This window comes from Amyelois transitella, chromosome 10, assembly GCF_032362555.1.
Source record: "Amyelois transitella isolate CPQ chromosome 10, ilAmyTran1.1, whole genome shotgun sequence".
NCBI classification, from domain to species: domain Eukaryota; kingdom Metazoa; phylum Arthropoda; class Insecta; order Lepidoptera; family Pyralidae; genus Amyelois; species Amyelois transitella.
The window spans coordinates 3,051,862-3,072,050 of NC_083513.1; the positions used below are offsets into that span (position 1 = coordinate 3,051,862).

A 20,189-nucleotide genomic window follows, 5' to 3' on the forward strand; every position below is an offset into this window, starting at 1 on the left:
AGAGGGTACTTCAACCTGCACGACTAGTCGTTCTATGGATATTTTGCCACTCGCGTATATCGTGTTCAGTGGGACTCATTTTCAAGCAGAAACCCTATGTAATTAACACTAGAAATATTTACGATTAGTAGTACTAAATCATGAAGATTGTAGTGGGACAACAAGTTAACGTTGATATGTGTTTTTTCTTATGGATGTCAGAATTAATATTGCCTTGCTTCTGGTATTTTTACTTGACAGTGTCATGTCGAGGAATGTCTTTTTCCGAAAGGCGACTACGCAAATAAAACTTATATGGTAAATAAAAAATATTTTTTATTTCATATTTACAAACATATTTACACACTACCGTACAGATGCGTATTACCTGTAAATAAAAAAAAATATATTTAATTTAGTCACAGCAGCACAATGCTCCGTAAATGTTCATATATACTCCGTAAATTGTTTTGGAAATATGTGTCTTGCCGGATTGAGGTCATTCACGACTAAACATGGTGACCTCACCTAGACAAGATTTATTATTCCCAAATTCTATTTCTCGTCAACATATAACTAACAAGCGATTATATAGAATTTGGATGAGAAAATAAAACAAGTAACAAAAGATTGTGAAAAATTAAAATAGTTACCTAATATGTACAGCTCACTGAAGTAGGGTTCAGATAGTGGCATAATAGAAACAGGCTGTTGATTTTGGGATATCCATGGATAGGCTGAAAAACGAATTAAGGATATAAAATAGAAAAACAAAAACATTCTCATAAAATTTTAAGGATTTAGAAATATCAGATAATATGGTAGGTGATGTTTCAGCAAAACCTTTAAGATTGGTGCATGACATAAAAGCTCATCATTTTAATTATTGGATAGCTATGTTAAAAATAGTGAAAATGACGAATTATGAATGTGAATGCAGCAAAATAAGAATGCAGGGATTGTGGCTAGTGGAAAAAGGTGTAATTTAATACATATATGTATATAACCTGACTAATTGTGAGTGACTATGCTATCTCTTATTATAACAAAGTGGTAATCAATTTTAACTAACAATGAGAATTGTTGTGTAATAAGTTGCATTAGACAATACTGGGAGCTTATTAAAAATTAGTAAATTTGCCATAAAAACAAAATTGTAATAAAAGATAATTACCTAATATTCAGCTTATAGAAGTAGGCTCAGGTAACGGCATAATTATAGGCACTGTAAACAACATAATATAAATTTATAACAAATCCACTTATTAACTGAATTGAAATAACAATAGGTATGTAAGATCAGCCATCCAAGGAAGTTAAAATGCGTGGTAATCAGGGTTGCGCATTTCATAAAGCATTGTATCATCATTTAAAAATATTTCAAAAACAATATACTTGTTTTTTATCTTATGCAATTGTTTATATAAAAAAAGTTTTGTGTTATAAATACATTAGAGCAAGCTGTAAAAATAAAAATTACCTTTTGATATGTTCCACAGATATCAGGGTAAGAACTGCAACATAAAAAAATTGTTAACAATTTCTAAACATCAAAACTACCTACATATCACATTTCAAACACAAAGTCAACTCACCTCTACCAGTTACCTTTTTCCTCCTTATCAATACAAATAAAAACATTTATTTTTAATTTTACTTTATTGAAACACATTGGCTTTCCATTTGAAAATAGCACAAAGTCGAATAGAAAGTCAATGATACATAACACCCTAAGTTTATCGCTTGCGACGGAGCTGCAGGGTGTTTCGCCTGATCCAGGCGGCGCGGCGGGATCCTCCTTTGGTCTGCGAGAAGCGATGTCCCTTGCCAAGACCACGAGAGCTTCGGCCCGCCGATGTGAGACCGCGCATCTCACGATGTTTGTGAACAGCATTCACGATCCAGTTGATCTTGGGGTCACGACGGATAGCCTAAAGCGATTTGGTATGTTAGGGAAGAACTTGGTAAAACCAAAAAAATTTAAATATTTGGAAGTATCAGATAATATGGTAGGTGATTGTTCAGCAAAACCTTTCAGATTGGTGCATGACAAAAAGCTCATCATAGATTTTTTTATAAATATTGAATGTGTTTTGGAGAAGCAGTGATCTACTGCACTAATTTGGATGAAATTTGGCATAGAGATGAGTTTCAAGGGTGGCTTAGTAATGTAAGTATTATTATGAATACAATGAATAAATTAATTACCTTGTGAGAGGGATCAACTAGGATTACTTCGAAATATTTGTAGGATGAGTCCTGAGCAACCCAGTATGAGTTGAGCACTCTCAGACCACCGCAGCGACGGCCAACACGCTCCTAGTAACAAATAATAGGTATTTAGAAAGAAAGAAAAAAATATTTAGTTCCAACAAGTTACCTAACTAAGAAGTTATCTCACCAATGTTTTCTCTCACTGAATTAGCATCAGTAAACAATTAAAGTAAAGAGCTTAGTTCAATTAGGATAAAACTTGTGCACTTTAGAACAGGCATGCTGCAAGCTCCTTGGCTATTGCCACTCAAACTGGGCATGTTGGTACCATGTGGGAACCATGAGGACATTTATCTTTTCTTTCATGCACACTTATTTGCCTGTATAAATAAATTGTGCTGTCGATATAAAATCGAGGGTTTGTAGTTTGTAATTCGGGACACAATATATAGATAATTATTAAACAATTATCTTTACCTCTGCCATTGATTGCAGATTGCGTGTGGGCTTCAGCTGGTTCACACCATGACTCTTGGGTTTGCCATAGGTTGCACCCTTGGCGACTGGGCGTTTGCGGCCTCCACGGCGCACGCGGATTCTGAAGATAACATAACCTAAAACCCAAAAAGATTCTTGAGTATCAAACCACGTGAAACGCATGTCAAAACAAGACTACAAATTTAAAAAATATCACACTTACCTTGCTTAGCGCGGTAACCTAGCCTCCTCGCTTTGTCAGGCCTAGTAGGCCTAGGAGCACGGTGCATACGAGTCAACTGGCGGTACTGCCATACTCTCACACGCAAGAGGAATCGCATAACATCGCTTAACTTTTTTCGGTACAATTCCTGAATATATCTGTACGCGCCCATCTTGGCGAGCCTGTGGCAGACCTAGCAACAAAATCAAGACAAGTTGATCAGAAGTCACATCATCGGTCTGGCCACAAATAGAGCGAACGTTGACCCAACACACACAACATAGTGATACCACTGAAACTTATAATAAAATATTGTTAAAATTAAATGACATGGACTACACTTAATTTAATTAACTGCTAAATTAAACAATTTAACTGAAGATAGCAAAAGTATTTAAAGATTAAATTTACACATACGTCTCACAATCTCCACAAGCAAACCGGAAAAGAAAACTAAGCTGACAGCGCCAAACTGACGTTTGAAACAGTGTTACCACCATGGTGTTTTGTGTTAGTCATCTGGCTGGTGTAACCAGATATTAATCCTTCTTTTTTTCAAAACACTACAGGGGGAAAATCTCAATAGATGGCGTTAACAAAAAGGCAATTAATGTCACCACAATCTAACAAAATACATTTCTATTACGTTTAAATGCGCGATAAGAAGGAGAGTGCCAAAAGGTTTATGGATAGCCCCTCGTAAAACAGGGCGTCATAATTTACGACCGTAGGAGAAAACTTTTCTGTCTACGATACGCCTCTGGCTTGTATCCAGATTCTGAATACAGGATGTATTCAGAATCTGGATACAAGCTTACCAGATTAACACTAAAAGTAACGACAACTAACGATATTTTCAAAAAGTTATGACTTGTTGTTGTTTTTGTTAGGGCGTGGTCTTTTTGACCAAAAGGAGACAAATTGACCTCAATTTAGTTTTGTTTACAAACTTAAGGTTTGTAAAAAAAACTCAACGGGATATAAATATCCCCCCTTCCTCTATCAGCCGGATAATCCCTGAAATTGTAAAAGAAAGAAAACAAAATAAGCCTATTATTCTTATTAATGTTCTTGTAAATAGAAGATTATACCGACGACCTATGTAATGTAATGTACTTACCTCAAACTAAGTATTGGTCCAAGTAATGTACAGTACAGTACCTTGAAAGGTGTGTATTATTTATTCTCTCTTTTTTTTACTATTTAAAGTAATAGAAATAAAGTTAGAATTTGATATATACAAGGTTTGAAAAACCACAACTATTTTTTTACACCTATCTGGATAGCATAACATTAAATCTAGCAGACCATGAACGCAACTTGAACTGCCATAAAAAAACATTCGTTACGCCGCCATCTTGAAAGCGTAACTGTTGTCATGTTTACGTTGTGTGTGAAAGGTGAAATTTATAGTTTCTGACGAATTAAATAGGTAAAAGTTTTAAATTGGATCGATTAATAATCAAATGTTTCATTTATAATATTGGAAATAAGTTGTGAAGTGCATGAAGTTTTGATAAAAAGTCATTCGAAGAATAGGCGCCAAATTGTTCACTGGTCGCTATCTTTTTTGTTGTAACTATCAGTTTACCATTGTTTTCTGTTTATTGTTATTTAAAGCGCTAAATGAACCCCATGCTTATAGCTTGTAATGATGTTTTATTATTTTACAGAAAAATTGATGTGACTGCTGGCCTATTTCAGTAGTCTCTCACAATGTTTTACGCACATTTTGTGCTGGCCAAGAAAGGCCCTCTGGCCAAGATTTGGCTGGCTGCACATTGGGATAAGAAACTGACTAAGGCCCATGTATTTGAGACTAATATTGAGAAATCTGTCGATGGCATTTTGAAACCTAAGGTGAAGATGGCTTTGCGAACCTCTGGCCATCTGTTGCTGGGAGTGGTGAGGATCTACTCTAGAAAAGCCAAGTATTTGTTGCAAGATTGTAATGAGGCATTTGTCAAGATCAAGGTAATTTTCGTGTTTTGTTTATATTTTTGTTTCCTAACCTATTTCACTAATTCAAAATGTGAGAACATCTATGTACTAGCCCCATTCAAATGCAAGGTTGACAGGGTAAGACTAGACATTATATTCTTTTAAAATAGAAATTACAAAAAGAATGAAGCATGGAGCAAAATCATACCTTTTCATTAGACAGGTAGACAGAGAATTCACCTTGACGATTCTTTGTATCCACATTCTTCCTTCACTTTATGCAAACTTGTTGGTTAAGAGTACACTTGACCTATACTTTGCTATGATTAAGTTATTGTTTTCTACTTTAGATGGCCTTCCGGCCAGGCATGGTGGACTTGCCTGAGGAACACAGGGAGGCTGCAATGAATGCAATTACCCTACCTGAAGTTTTCCATGACTTCGATACAGCCATGCCGGAACTAAAGTAAGTGTACCTATTTTATCATGTTATGTTTACAAAGTAAATTCCGGTTTTGAAATGATTCAATTGCATTGGAATTATGGTTATAATGAAAAATAAGTGAAAATATATTGTTTATAAAATTTTACCTAAATAATGTATTGAATTCTTACAGTGAAGTGGACATTGAGGCTCAGTTTTCCCTAAACCAGTCTAGAGCAGAGGAGATCACCATGCGTGAAGACTATGGTTCTCTGAACTTAGTCACCCATGATGATGGCTTTGGAGACATGGGTTTTGATACTGACAACCCAGATATTATGCGAGAGGCTATTGGCACGGAAGGTGCATTGGAACAGGTATTTTATAATTTGTTTCTTGTTTAATTAAAAAATCTTTACCTCTCTCTCATCTCTGGATGTTCCTGGTTGCACCCTCCTCAGAAGTGTTTCAGGGCCTAGAAAAATCTTTTAAATGTGAAAATGTCTGTTTGTTCTGCTTTCACAGCTAAACTGCTGGAAATATTCAAATAAAATTTGCTATGCTTATAGTTAATAATTCATGTCCTAACATAGGATACTTCTTTTTTTTAAAAATCATTCGCTTAAATTCTACAATGGGGGATAAAAGTTTGTATAAAATAATGCTTCACAATAATAAAATAAAACCAAATATTCCAATCATTTAATTGTAAACTAATTAATTAATATTTTTTTAGAGCAACCTATTATTTGGCGATGGATCGTCCATTGCGATCCAACTGGGCAAGGATGCAGGCGTGCCCAGCACCAGCGCAGGGGTGCCCACGTTGGCCACTCCAGCACACGACAGAAGGATGGAAGCGGCGCCTCATGGGCCCATGGACGACGGCTTTGGAGGCACTATTGGTGATGTTCCTGATTTTGGACGTGAGTTTTGATTCAAAGATTAATTAAATAGGGATGATTTATGACCAACTGTAAAATCTTTGGCAAATTAAGACATAATGTGTAAATTTGATGCGCCCTTGTCTAGTTTTAATTTTTGAGCTCAGCTGGTGTATTTGAAAGCCCTTAAATTGAATAAGCGCGACAAATATGTAATTTGGTTGTTGTTTCAGATGCGGGCGGTCTGTTTGAAGGCGATTTGTTCGGCGAGGTGTCGGGCACGAGCGCGCCCGCCGCGCTGCCCGGCGCCGAGCCCGCGCAGTCGCTGCAGGTACGTTACTTATACTGTGACCGGCGTGTAAGTTGACCTATGATCAGTTTTGCGGAGTTGAGACGGGAGTCGGTTAGTGTTAAAACTGAATCGACACTAGTTAAACAAACGATGCAGGCGGACTCTGGGTTCCTCTCCAGGAAGTGAGGATGCAATGTGGATGATGGAATCTTGGATGTCGTAAGCCAGGTGACCATATCAGCCTGGCACAGAATTCGCCTTGTCTAGTCCGTATTGAATATTTGTCGAAATTGGTTACCTGCCATTGTAATAGAATAGGACCACTTCAACTTTGTCGCTTCAACAGCTTCAACTGAAAAATTATTATCAACTCGCACATCGGAAACCCATCAAGCAGGCAGTAAAACGAAATAGTAAACATTTATTTAGTTGTAACGTGCTTATCAAAAAGTTCCTCTTTAAACAAAGTAACGGTAGACGAAGTTCAATACAATCGAAAGGACTTTAAAGTAGAAATTAATAAAAATAAAAAAGAAAATGTAGTAGCACCTTTATCCAAGCATTATTTTGGTTGGCTGGAAGAGATTATACTATTTCATATTTCTAACGTGCTCTTATAATGAACAATACAGTATTTGCTAACTTATTATGAGGAGAATATACAGCCACTAGTGACAGGAGCCTCACATAGCCTTGATAACTCCAGGCGGAGATAGAGGCGGCCGCGGCGAGCGGCGACGACGGCGCGGCGGCGGACGCGCCCGACTCCGACGACGACATGGCCGACCACTACGACGCCGCCGAGCCGCAGCACAGGTGACACCTTACATAATAATATGTCTATCTTGTATGAACTTGTAGCGGGATACTTCGGTTTCAACCACTACAAAGGGAAGGTCTTCCGCCAGGCTATTATATTGATATTACTCCATCACGTTAACCATGGATGCCCTAAACTGCGAATAAGGGATAGGCTTGTAAACTTGGGATTCTTCTTTTAGGCGATGGGCTAGCAACCTGTAAGCCAAACAGCTGAATGTGACCTATCAGTTTTTTTTTTCAAGACTATTAGCTTTGTCTACCTCGCAAGGGATATAGACGTGATTATATGTATGTAGACGTAGACATAGAGCCTATCATTATCCTCTTTTAACAGAGGTACTTTAGTTCTTTTTAATTGTAAATTAACGATTAATGTATTGTTATTGTCTCAGTTGGGGCTCGTCTCCCACTCGGGACGAGCTGATGTTGCCGGCCGCGGAACTAATGCCGCCGCCCAGCGTGCCGCGGCCGCCTTCTACGAGACCCATGGTGAGTTATCAATCTACAACAATATTATAAAGAGGGAAAATTAGTTAGACCTAATCTTCGGAAATACCGATTGAAACACTTTGAATAATTAAAGATACAGTAATAGTGGTAAGATAAGGCATATGTGCCTTTTAAAGCTTCGTGAAAACCTCCAGATCATAATACGCGATCATATAAATAACGAGTTACCTATCTTTCTACTGCTATATCGTTTAGAACTTAGCGTTTGATGATTTGCCACCTAAAAGTGTCTCCAAAATGAACTATAAAAATACAAAAATTGTTCCTAACCTGACTGATCTATCATACAGAATTACAAACAGAATATTTAGTCAAGTGACAAGCTTAAAGGTACCATTGCCTCCTTTTGATGTAACCCACTAACGTGAACAACGCCGCGCACAGGAAGTGGACGGCCTGCCGGAGGCGGAGCCGCGCGCGGCGTCCCCGGCGCCCGCCGACACCACGCTGCTCAACAACGAGGAGGAATCCTTCGCGCTGGCGCCCGTGGACGCCACGGTACTCAAAGGTGGGTAACGATTACTATGTGTTCCAAAAAATATTTTGATACTGGCCGAAAAAAATATTCATTCTATAATCTGATGATAGTGATAATATGAATCACGTGTCTACCCTGCAAGGGTATACATATAATAAACGTCTAAATACCTTGCAGGGTAGACAGAGTTAGCAGTCGTGAAATATTGATTGGCCACGTTCAGCTGTTAGGGGTAATGATAGAATTGAGATTCAAAGAGTGATAGTGATAGGTTGCTGACCCAATGTCTAAAATAAGAATTCTAAATAAGCCTATCCCTTATTCGCCTTTACGATATCCATGGGAAAGAAATGGAGTGGTCCTATTCTTTTTTATATTAGCGCCGGAAACCACACGACGTAAGCCGAAAAATCGAATATGTTTATTGAAAATAATGATATTCCAAAAGAAATTTAGTATATGCACAGACAAATACTAAATTAATACTAAACTGTTTGATATTCTTGTTATGATTAGTACTCTTGAATAAATTTCTTTAATCATGTTTTTTAAAATCCACATTTCAAAATATCACCATAATTGTTGGTGTACCTTTTTTTCAAATCCACAGGCATAACAAAAACAAAACGCAAGCGTAAGCTTATAGTTGACGAAGTCAAAAACATATCTGGTGAAGAAATGAAGAATCAGCTTAGCAACACATCGGATATCGTGACCACATTAGACCTGGCACCTCCCACTAGAAGACTGATGCATTGGAAGGAGACTGGCGGAGTAGAGAAGTTGTTCACTCTACCGGCTAGGCCCATACCCTCAAGGGTGTTGTTCAAGGTAACTTTATAAATTTAAATGTTCTCATTTATTGAAAAAAATAAACACATGTTATGGTCTTTAACTAATGGCTTCATACAATGATTTTGAGGTTCTTTTCTTCTGACTCAGTTTAGTTTGGATTGTCATTATAAAGACACTTGGTTATAAATAATTTAGTGTCCCTCTACAATTATTCCTGTTTTTTTTTTGGGTGGCATATATTTTTCGACTTCAATACACTTACTAATACACGACACTTCTTCATGATTGACTTTGTAGTCTTGTTCTTTCAATGCCACATAGTTTGCATATCCTACTGTTTCTCTTTAGGAATAATGTTATATCTTCCAGAAATATCAACGCAACATGATCATGCGCACGGAGGCGGAGGAAGCGGAAGCGGCGCGGTCGCCCGAACCCGAGCCCGTGAGGAGGCAAGGCAGGAAACGAAGACATGAAGAGGTATAGTTCCTTAACTGTTTATTTTAAACATACTGGCGTCTTTGTTAATAATCTATCTCTTTTTCTATTCCTCTATTTGCCTCACCCTTCTTCCTTCCGCATTTTAATTGCATAACTCGTGGTTCGATTTCAATAGATTTAAATGGTGTCTTTCTAACACAAAACTGACCAAAAAAAAGAAAATAATTTATTACGACTTTATATCAGTTCACATAATAGAAGTAAGAATACACAACAATCTTATGCCATAACTGGTCCAAGTATTAACCTGGCCCACTCCTATCATAGGTGGATCCTGGACTCCCACCGTTGAGAATGCAACTAAGATAAACGTCAGGATGTTTAGTGCTGCAGATACATTTTAGCATGTTTCAGTTTGTATAAATATGTATATGCAGATGTCTCTACAAATAGTCTTAATTTAGGGCTAGTTCAGTTGTACGTAACTTGCATCTATATTTATAAGACATACATAAATCATGCCTCTTTCCCGGAGGGGCAGGCAGAGACCACATATAATCTTCTTTCTTTTCTTCACCCTCATTCATAACTCTCATGCAAGCTCGTCGGTTTCGTATACTCATGACCTTATCTTTTGCTAGAACTTTTCCGATTTGATCAAGATACGTTTATCTAGGTCATTTATTTCTGATTGAATATATATTTATTGCAGTCTATACTCCCCCCCGAGACGCCCGCGCCGGCCCCCGCCGAGTTGGAGCCGCCCACGCCGGTGCCGCAGGAATACGAACCTTCCGTCGGTGAGAATACAGCACACATTACATTTATTTACACGACACTTTATTCAGCTTTCAAGCCACAAATGGTGTTACTAATGCTACATATCATCTCTGTCTCTCTCTGTCGCTTGTCTGTAACTCTGTCAGTTTAAAAATAGATATTTTATGACACAAACATGTGGATTAATATGCAAACAATTCATGGGTTTTTCTCAAAGTGTTGAAGTAATGTTATTTTTCATAATCAATATCACCATATCTCAATACAAATCAAGGTGTAGAGGATTTATCGGTATATCGTACACCCACTCATCATTTGTTCGATTTTTGTCACTTTTAAATATGTAATGTAAATATATATATTCATATCGTCATTTTAAAATAATTTCTTTGTGTACATATTGGCGCAAAACTACTTTTACAAACTATTACAGCCGTGATTCTTTTTCAAAGGTTATTTATTTTTGTTATTACGTGATGCTTCATTACGAATATCTAATAAAAAATAAGATGTTTCGAACTGCTCGCAAAGATCTTCATTGATAAAGGCATCGAAATTTCTGATATAAATATTAGAGCGAACTTTCTACAAGTAAAAATAAGTAACTTTTGGTAATAGTTTACTAATATTCACTTAATACTGCTATCCCCACAATACTAAATATAATTTATCATCCCTTCAGAAATTATACTGTCTTTCTCTTTCACTCTTCGCACAGCCGTTAAAATGTTCATTGGTATTTAAATAGGTATTCTGTATACCATTTTAATATAAGATACTATTTTGAGCTTTATTTCGAATGGAATAAAATTGAAATTTAATTATAATATCGATCAAAACGCATTTATTCGACTCCTTCGATGTTTATGAAGAAAAAATGGTTTCTCGTTCTTTAATGGGTGAAAAAATAGCCAAAGAAAATCGCCAAAGAACATTTTTTCAACTGTATATGTTATATCAGTGATCGGAACTATGTAGAGCATTAAACTTTATTACAAATGAATAATATTATATTAATTAGATAACATCGCGTAGTGTCACAATCGCAATGTAACGACTTATTATTACCATACTAATTTCAACTTGGCACACTTTCTCATGTTTATAGTACCTACACAGTATTTTATTTATATATAAAAATAATTGACAAATCCCTTTCTGGGTAGACAGAGCCAGCAGTCTTGAAGAGAAGTTAAATTCGGTTTGATAACCTAATGATGTCAGATTTAACGATTTGACTAACAAATGATTCTAATTATTATACCTATATAAAAAGCCTCCTTATTCCGATCACTGTCCAACTGTGCTACAAGCTATAATAATTAAGTTCCGCACTAACACGCACGCTAGACTCGGAGCGGCCGCCGGAGGGCTTCCAGACGCCGAGATCGGACGTCGACGAACCGCACACACCAGGTACGATTCCATTGCAATGTTTTTCAGTCTTAATATTGCGAGGAAAATAAAGTAAAATTGCTCTACTTTTCAAGTAACATACAGTTCAAATTATTAATTGAATTATCTACAATTGTTAATCACCCAAAAGTTGGGGAGATGATGTTTGGAATACCATATCAAAATATTACACCATAAAGCTGTACTCCAATCCAGAAGACCCAATTTGGTGTAAATATCTTAACAACTTGGCTAAATTTAATTGTAGTATTTAATCTTTTTGATTCACAACCAGAAATGAGGCTTGAGAAAAAAGGTGTATTTTTTATTATGAGATAGTATCATATTAAATTTATTTTGTATTACTGTAAGTATTTAATTCCAGACAAAAATAAAAATCTGGGGTAATTTTCATGCTTATGGCTAGTTTTATGTCACTCACTCATGCGTACACCGCCACCATTACGATGCTTCACTTTGTCGGTCTTTTTTCTATGTCCATGATCATACATTAAATGAATACTTCATTCGTATAATGTATGATCATGAACGTCTGGTTACGGCTTATTCTCCACACTTTTAAGGTACATTCGGGCATAGTTTTAATAATATAAAATTCCTTCTTTGGTCGGTTTAAAATTAAAATATTCAAACCTTTTTAGTTAAATATAATAAATTAGAGCAATTCGAAAGTACTTGCGAATCGATAGTATTATTCTTTAAATTTATACTCGTTTCTTTCTATATGTCACTACACTACTGTCACATCTTTATTTCTTACGGGGTGTGGACTTACCCAGTAGTTTTAAAAGTCTCAAAAGCCACATTGTACTGTATAGGATAATAATGGAATTCAGATACTATTTACGGATAAAATGTTGAAAATCCACCATCATCTTGGCGTTAGTACTTTGGATCCTCACATCTGTAGAGTCCGAGGTGCGCCTGAGCGACATCCAGGATTGACGAAGTCGGTTTTTATAGGGAGATAGGAGCTCATTTTGCTCTTTGAAAAGTTATAAGTATACCAACCGTGGAAAATCCACTCATTTATATTTTGATAATATATTTTTTGTATTTTTTTGGTTAAATTTCCATGCCTTAATTCCAAATATTTGAGGTAACTATAACGTTGCACCCAGGAGGCATGCTGAGCGCGCTGGGCTCCCCGCTGACGCCGGGCGCGCTGCTGCCGGGCGGCCTCACGCCCGCCGGCCTGCCGCACGCCGCGCTCACCCCCGGTAACTATACCACTCCTCACACCTAGCTCCCCTCCCTCCCTGCTACACTACACTACGGGGTGGATTAAACAGAAGAGCATATAGAAATATGAGGAAAATAAGTGTCCCTTTACACTGATTTGTTTATCTATTACACTATGAATGTGGATGAAGTGAAGGAAGTATGCAGAGATCGTGGCAAGTGGAAAGAGGTAGTCTCTGCCTACCCCTCCGGGAAAGAGGCGTGATTTTATATATGTATGTATGTTACACTGATTTTCCCCATGCTGCTGAACCATAGACCCTGCGAGAAGTGGAAAGGCAGAATATAGACGCTTGAGAGATGCGATGCTGGAGGAGAAAAATGCTTTGAATTTTATGGACCGAGTGTCGTACAAATATCCATACTCCAAGAGCTTGGTATAAAGCAGCGTTTTATTTTTCCACCCTACAGCATATTAACATTCTTTCACGTCTCTAGCCGCAAGTTGATAGAACGCCTTTTCGTTCAGTAGAAGGCACTAGACCACGCGGGAGGTCGTCTACGTGTTAGACCGTCAAATAAAATTTATATTTGTGGTCCAGTCCATTAACCGGTGCAGTAGCAGCGTGCGGAATATTTTATCTGCAATTCTGCATTTACACAATTACATGACGACCACGACCACTCTGTTAAGAATATATGGATGAAGAAGAAAGGGACACTGCTAGAGAAAACAAACATGAAAGCGGCGCGTCCCTCCCGTGATAATCGGAAAGTTGGTGGAGCCACGGGTGGTGGTGGGTCCAAGAAACAAAGACCATATCTCATTTTAATGGCTTCCAGATAGTGATTATTCAGTGTTGCGTTCGGTGAATGTATACGCCGCGACAACGCAATACTCATGCCCACGAGAACCCCCCGCTAATTTCTTGTTCAATCGTCGTTTGCGTCGCTGTATAACGCCTTGTACTTCTAAGAAAATGTGGCGTATGCGTCGCGTTGTCAAGTTAATCGACAAAGTGTAAAGTTCTTTAGACACATTTAGGGCATCAACGTATCATTCCAAATTTCTCATATTATAATGATGAAAATGCACTAATAAATATGCACATCCACTTGCTAGGATTCATGACAGTGTTTTCCCTAATTGCCCTATGCCAATGACTATATACTTAAAATATGTACAGGTGGCCTTCAACACGGCGGCATGACACCGGCGGGTCTGCAGCACGGAGATCAGCCCATGGACCTCGGCGGCATGACGCCTGCCGGGCTACATCACGGGGGTAAGTGGCCTTTGAATGTAGAAACATTCATTTGATATGATCAGATTTATCTTTGGCAAAAAAAATTCTAAAATTTCACCTGCGACATCTACAATTTTTGATGGAATAAGATTTTCACGTTCAATTACGGATGTGAGCCTGATCTTAATATGGCAGCCCACACAGAAAACGAATGTAATAAAAATTATTTATTCCATTTGAGCATTATTTATCTTGGTTTTTGTTATCGATTATAAATAGATATTTTTTTTATAATAAATAGGTTTTCTAATTTAAAATTAAATGACAGGTATGACGCCGGGAGGCATGACACCTGGACTAGGTCTGGACAGCGGGATGACTCCAGGCGGACTCGCCCACGGAGGGTTAACACCAGGTAAATTCTGTCGTATGTTTTTTAGCAAGCGGTGTTTTGATTTACTACAGGAAGATTATCTTATAATTAGAAGTTATATCTGGGAAAGGCGCGACAGTATTTAAAGCCAATGAAAAAGATACGTTTTTATTCCATAAAACTAAGTCATCGTATCGTAATTAAATTATCTCCGTCATACGTATCGGTCGGACTTATGGTAAAATAAGGATTTTCCGTTTTCATTCTTCTTCTAGTTTCTAATTATCTGTTACTTTTATATCTGCTGATAAGTATAAAGTCCTTCATGTTCTAGGTGGTTTAGATCACGGTGGGATGACGCCAGCAGATTTAGCCCACGGGGGGATGACGCCCGCCGGTCTTGCACACGGGGGAATGACTCCCGCGGGACTGCAACACGGGGGAATGACTCCTGCGGGGCTACATCATGGAGGAATGACGCCAGCGGGACTGGGCCATGGTGGCATGACGCCAGCGGGATTACATCACGGGGGAATGACGCCAGCTGGGCTACAGCATGGTGGCATGACGCCTTCAGGTAAGTCTAAATAAATTTCTTCTAGCATATGGGGGATGACTCCTGCGGGAATACAGTAGAAAATAATGCCATAAGGATTACTGATAACGTGTTGTCCTTGGTTTTTTATATGATAATTAGAACACCTAAAGCATTTTTTCAAGAATTAAGGGTCATTTAAATTTTCATGATATGGTGTATTGGACAAACTTCGTACTAAGTACTACAACTAGGTATTCGTACAGCGCTCGTCACGAAGTTATCGCTGCTATTATTCGGCACCCTCTATACATTTAACTCGAGCCATTTCTTTGTCAGGTCTCCAACACGGCGCCATAATGCACAGCATGTCTCAACTGCCGATGATGCCTCAACTGGGAGGAGAGCAGGTGTCCTCTCTGCTCTCCCGCAGCGCCGTGTCGCAGTCTCACGAGCTGCAGGCCCCCATGGAGCCATTCCACCCGCTGGAGGAGCATTCAGACTATCAGGTGACTAGATTCTTCTTTCTCCTGGCGTAAATCCCGGTTACATCTTCATCTCTATCGAATATTTGAAAACTGATAATACTCACAAGCTCATCTTTGGGTACCATTTTTTTAGAAACTATATATTTCCACTATTGTATAATTAATGGGCAACTGGTAAATCAGTTGATTGTGCCAATTAAGCACCAATGATATCTTCGGGTTTTCCCAAATATAAATAATACTTGGACTAAATGTAAAATATTTTGTTTCAGGCTGGCATGCAAATGACAAATTTAGGTTACGACGATCAGCAGGGTCATCATAGTCCGCAACACGATTACGACTTGCCGGCTACACCGGAAAATGTAAGCATACTCGTAATTTATATAACTATGTACCACTATATATTTAACTTGTTGTCATTGTGGCTCTTTCCAGCAAATATAGGAAAGGTTGTTGTATAATGTGAATGATTCATATCCCGTAATCTAATAAATATAGGCACAAGATTCTTGCAACTTGTGATCAAAGCCAATAGATGCTTCCTACAGTGGGTTGCCAAATTAATAGGGACAGTCGAAAAATATTGTTTTTTTACACTTTATTGGTCCATAACTAATTAAAAACGTTGTTTTGAGTTATAATTATATTTAATAATATTAGACACACATCTTACAAGTAGTTTAAACAAAAAAATAACAGTCTTTGGGTAATTAGAAAATATTAGCAGGTATTACGAAAATGGCAATGAGATATTGCTAATATTTTGTCACATTTCCTTTAGCCTGAATGAGTGCTTCGATCCGCCTCGGCATACTTTCTATGCACTGTTTGGCACTTTCCTTTATTTTAGGGTTGTGGTGCCACACATTTATTAATTTTTCGATCAGTTTTACCTTGGTGGTTATCACTTCCTTGGCAATTTCCGCCTTGGTAATTTCCCATAAGTTTTCGATGGGGTTCATGTCTGGAGAATTGCCAGGCCAAGGTAAAACTGGTATATTGTGGTCTGCTAAAAATTTTGTTACACTCCTTGCTTTATGGCATGGTGCTGAGTCATGCATGAACATGAATTCCTCCCCCTCTGAGAACCATTCCCGGAGTTGCGGCAACAAGCGAGTTTCTAGGACCTGCCTGTATTGGTCCTGTCTCATGGTTCCCTGGACAATGTAGAGACGCCCAACCCCTTTAGCACTTATGACAGACCATACCATTATTTTAACAGGGTGTTTAACGCGTTCCACAATGCAGTCAGGGTGAAATTTCTCGCCTGGGCGCCGCCTGACAAAGTTGCTTTTGTCGGCAAGAATCTCAAATGTTGATTCGTCTGAGAAACACACCTGAAAAAAAATATTTATAACTTATATGAAAATCTTTTTAGATAATATACCATAATATTAATATAAATTATCAATTGACATTAAAACTGACCTTGCTCCAGTCTTCAACACTCATCAGACGGTGTTCACGAGCCCAAGCAAGTCGTTTCTTCTTCATCGCCTCTGTCAGTCGCGGTTTTTTAGCTGGGCGATGTCCGGTCAGGCCTTCCTCTGCCAACCTACGCTGTACAGTTCTCTTCGAAACTTGTATTCCAGACTCCTGTACCATCTGGGTTAACAATCCAGCACTTTTCTTCCTGTTTTGCAAACACATATCCCTGATTTTCCTATCGGACCGTGGTGTCGTAATCCGTTTTCTTCCGCATTTGCCTTTTCTTTTGGGCAAAAGTGGCTGATCTTGATCCAGATTTATTTTTATTTTATTTACTACCGACTTAGAAACACCAGCCAGTTCTGCTATCTTCCTCTGAGAATGACTTGTGTGCAAAAGAAGGGTTTTAACCTCAGATTTTTTTCTTGGAGACAAATCTACCCCTCGACCCATAGTGAAAGCTGTAAAAATAAAAAATTAATTAATTTCGTCCTAAAATCAGCCCCAAAATACTTAAGATTTAATAAAAAATAAAGTAATACTTACTTGCAGTCAATAATAATTTCACAAAATCACAAAATAACTTTTTAAAATAATTAGTTACTTATTTTACTTTTACACGTGTGAAGGACTGCGCGTCTCTCCCGATAATAAAATATTTTTACAAAATAAACAAATCCCATAACACTTGAAATTTACTTTCAAGTTGATCTGTAGAGGTGCTGTGAACATAAAAATACATTCCAGGACCACTTACACCACTTGAAATAGCAGTCAAACGCGCCTGAAGAAAAAATATGATAAAAAATGTGACTGTCCCTATTAATTTGGCAACCCACTGTATATTTTAGTCTAACACGGATCTATAAGCTATATTTATGAAAGTTTTATCAAAGTATGGTCGAGTTAAAATCTCACAACACGAGGTCTTCAGTTGCAGCTACCTCAAATATTCATACTTCAAATTTCGCATTAATATTATATCGTAACTTTTCAGGCGGAGGAAGGCGAGCGCGAGGCGGGCGAGACAGACGAGCAGTTTGAAGAGAGAGTGTTGAACAGACGAGCGGCGCAACTGTTCGCCGCAATGCGACCGAAGTTAGCCGCCGGACTGCAACTCTGCTTCGACGACCTGGCGCCCAGGCACAACAATAGGAAGCAGGTAACTGTCCACTTCATTTTTTGCACCCTTTATTAGCGATTTCATCAAAGTTCGTACAGTAGATTTTGCGTGAACGAGGTAACAAACATTAGCATTTATATTATTATAAATAAACGAACATATTTCTAAACTTCTCTCTTTCATATATTTGGTCAACCTCCAAGATAGAGGGAAGATGAGACATTTACTTATTAACGTTTATGAATAATTTCGCATTCTGGAAACTAACTGTACAAGCACGCGCAAAGCAGTAGTTTCTCGAAAATATTTTGTGGGGATAAAATATACTCATGTTCTAAGTAAACAAATTTGGTTGAGTAGATAAGAATGAATAGACAAACAAACTCCTGCATTTAATAAAAATGCATTATACAGTCAACCACAACTCAAGTTTTCTTGCATGACGCGGTAATAGAGGCCAAATTCCAGTAAAAATTAACTGTTAACCGCGAAATTGATTTCCTATGTTTAAATCGGATATTTGAGACAAATGATCTTTCAATTAGACACACACACGCACTCATAAAGTACTTAAATTTTTGTTACAGGTTGCGCAGAAATTCTACAGTTTATTAGTTCTGAAGAAACATCAAGTGTTAAAAGTAGAACAAGAAGAGACATATGGAATTATCACAATCGCGCGGGGCAACCAGTTCGAAACTGAAGCGATCTAAATTATATATTTCTATTAGTTTGTAATTTAGCTGTTTAGTGTGCTAAGCGGTCAGCGGCTGCGCTCACTCAGCACAGAGATGATATCAATTTAGTTATATAATGCGAGTATGTGAATGTATTTGTAATGATAATTAGATATTTGTCCCTTTGTAGACGCCGATTCCTTTCAGACAATCCTTTCTACATTAGAGCCTCTTCAAATTTTATGAACTTGTCTGCAACGAAACAAATGTCTAACAGGACTAGGTCGAGCCAAAAATATTGTGTAAGTTGATCTTTTACTTGAGTTTGTGGAAACTTAATTTTGGACCAAATAACATAACGAGTGATGATCTCATAAAAAACAGATTGCGTTCAGTTTCCATGACTCGATTAAAAAGTGGACATTTGATACAAAAGTAATGTTCGGTCGAGGTAACTCGTAGGAAAATGCCTTATTTTGTTTTGCAGTAGGTTAAGTGGGATCTTTATATTGAGCTGTTTCTATACCGTTGGATTTGCCTTACACACGCCATTTTGCTGAACAATAAACCAGAAATGCAGCAGTGATTGTTATTCCCAAATATTGAAATAAAGTTCTATAGTTATTGTATAAACGTTAGATTAGTTGTCTTGTTTGAAGTTATCAGGTAATAAGAGAATAGTATTGCTATATTGTTGACTTTCCATTTTTATCCCAAAATTATGTAAGTGAATACTGATAAGAGAAATTATGTTATGATTTATACATATTTATAAACATTCTCAAGGAAGTGTAGACATTCAATCATATTTTGTTGCTCGTTATTGAATTTATTTATTATTTGCTTGCATGTAAAGTAGATAACAACAGTATTGCAGTTTGAAATTATGTTGGTGTAATGTATAGTCGAAATTCATGTTAACATTTAGTTAGCTGTTTTAAGGCAAAATAATGGTACAAGAGTAGTTTATAAAAGTGTAGTATAATATCTTTGACACCAAATAAGAGTACTCTAACGTTATTGGTTATACTAAGGAACAGCAGAAAAGTATATAAAACTAAATTTTTTACTTATCAATAGGGTGTGAGAATGACTGGTTTTTACGTTTCTTTGAGAAAAATATTTTATAAAATTGTGTTATTCAACTCTCAAAGTGAATACAATCCAATCCAAACTTGGTTTGGATGTATTCATTTTGATATCAACAGAGAGTCAATATTGCAAAATTATCTGTATCAAGTATAAGAATGCATGGGTCTGTTTGGTAAAAAAATAGTACACGTGTGACATTTTGTAATACAAAATTTAAGAGATTGCTTCTATCAGATTAGAAATGATTTTTTTTGGTAGAAGTATTCCCTTGGATTCCTTTTTATTTCATTAACCATATTGCAATGAATAAATTTGTTGAGAATAAAAATGTATTTGTTTTTATGTTACATAGGAGGTAACCGTTT

At 37.3% G+C, this 20,189-nt stretch overlaps 2 protein-coding genes and 1 long non-coding RNA gene across 7 annotated transcripts; 1 reads left to right on the forward strand and 2 right to left on the reverse strand.

The window, feature by feature from the left end:
* Positions 1–298: 298 nt before the first annotated feature.
* Positions 299–1,451, reverse strand: LOC106137729 (uncharacterized). The gene is made up of 3 exons (XR_001228693.2): positions 1,154–1,451; positions 633–716; positions 299–367 (listed from the first exon to the last, which is right to left on the reverse strand). It is a non-coding gene; the product is annotated as an uncharacterized LOC106137729 (long non-coding RNA).
* Positions 1,452–1,619: 168 nt separating this feature from the next.
* Positions 1,620–3,422, reverse strand: LOC106137728 (large ribosomal subunit protein eL15). Its single transcript, XM_013338636.2, has 5 exons — positions 3,311–3,422; positions 2,894–3,086; positions 2,671–2,807; positions 2,188–2,298; positions 1,620–1,910 (listed from the first exon to the last, which is right to left on the reverse strand). Exons 2-5 carry the CDS (start codon positions 3,063–3,065, stop codon positions 1,716–1,718), a joined length of 615 nt encoding a protein of 204 aa, XP_013194090.1. The 5' UTR covers positions 3,066–3,086; positions 3,311–3,422; the 3' UTR covers positions 1,620–1,715.
* A 789-nt stretch (positions 3,423–4,211) lies between these two features.
* On the forward strand, positions 4,212–20,158 carry LOC106137697 (double-strand-break repair protein rad21 homolog). 5 transcript variants are annotated; one of them, XM_013338588.2, is made up of 21 exons: positions 4,212–4,325; positions 4,567–4,867; positions 5,185–5,300; positions 5,452–5,635; positions 5,995–6,184; positions 6,376–6,473; positions 7,141–7,250; positions 7,649–7,745; positions 8,151–8,274; positions 8,855–9,075; positions 9,409–9,519; positions 10,193–10,280; positions 11,611–11,676; positions 12,798–12,896; positions 14,046–14,144; positions 14,434–14,520; positions 14,813–15,055; positions 15,353–15,522; positions 15,774–15,866; positions 17,930–18,094; positions 18,643–20,158. In XM_013338588.2, exons 2-21 carry the CDS (start codon positions 4,610–4,612, stop codon positions 18,766–18,768), a joined length of 2,745 nt encoding a protein of 914 aa, XP_013194042.1. In that variant the 5' UTR covers positions 4,212–4,325; positions 4,567–4,609; the 3' UTR covers positions 18,769–20,158. The 5 variants fall into 5 exon arrangements, with proteins under 5 accessions (XP_013194042.1, XP_013194043.1, XP_060802064.1 ...); XM_013338589.2 differs by lacking the exon at positions 4,212–4,325 and adding an exon at positions 4,333–4,468; XM_060946081.1 differs by lacking the exon at positions 4,212–4,325 and adding an exon at positions 4,333–4,468 and having other exon boundaries at positions 12,801–12,896.
* Positions 20,159–20,189: the final 31 nt, after the last annotated feature.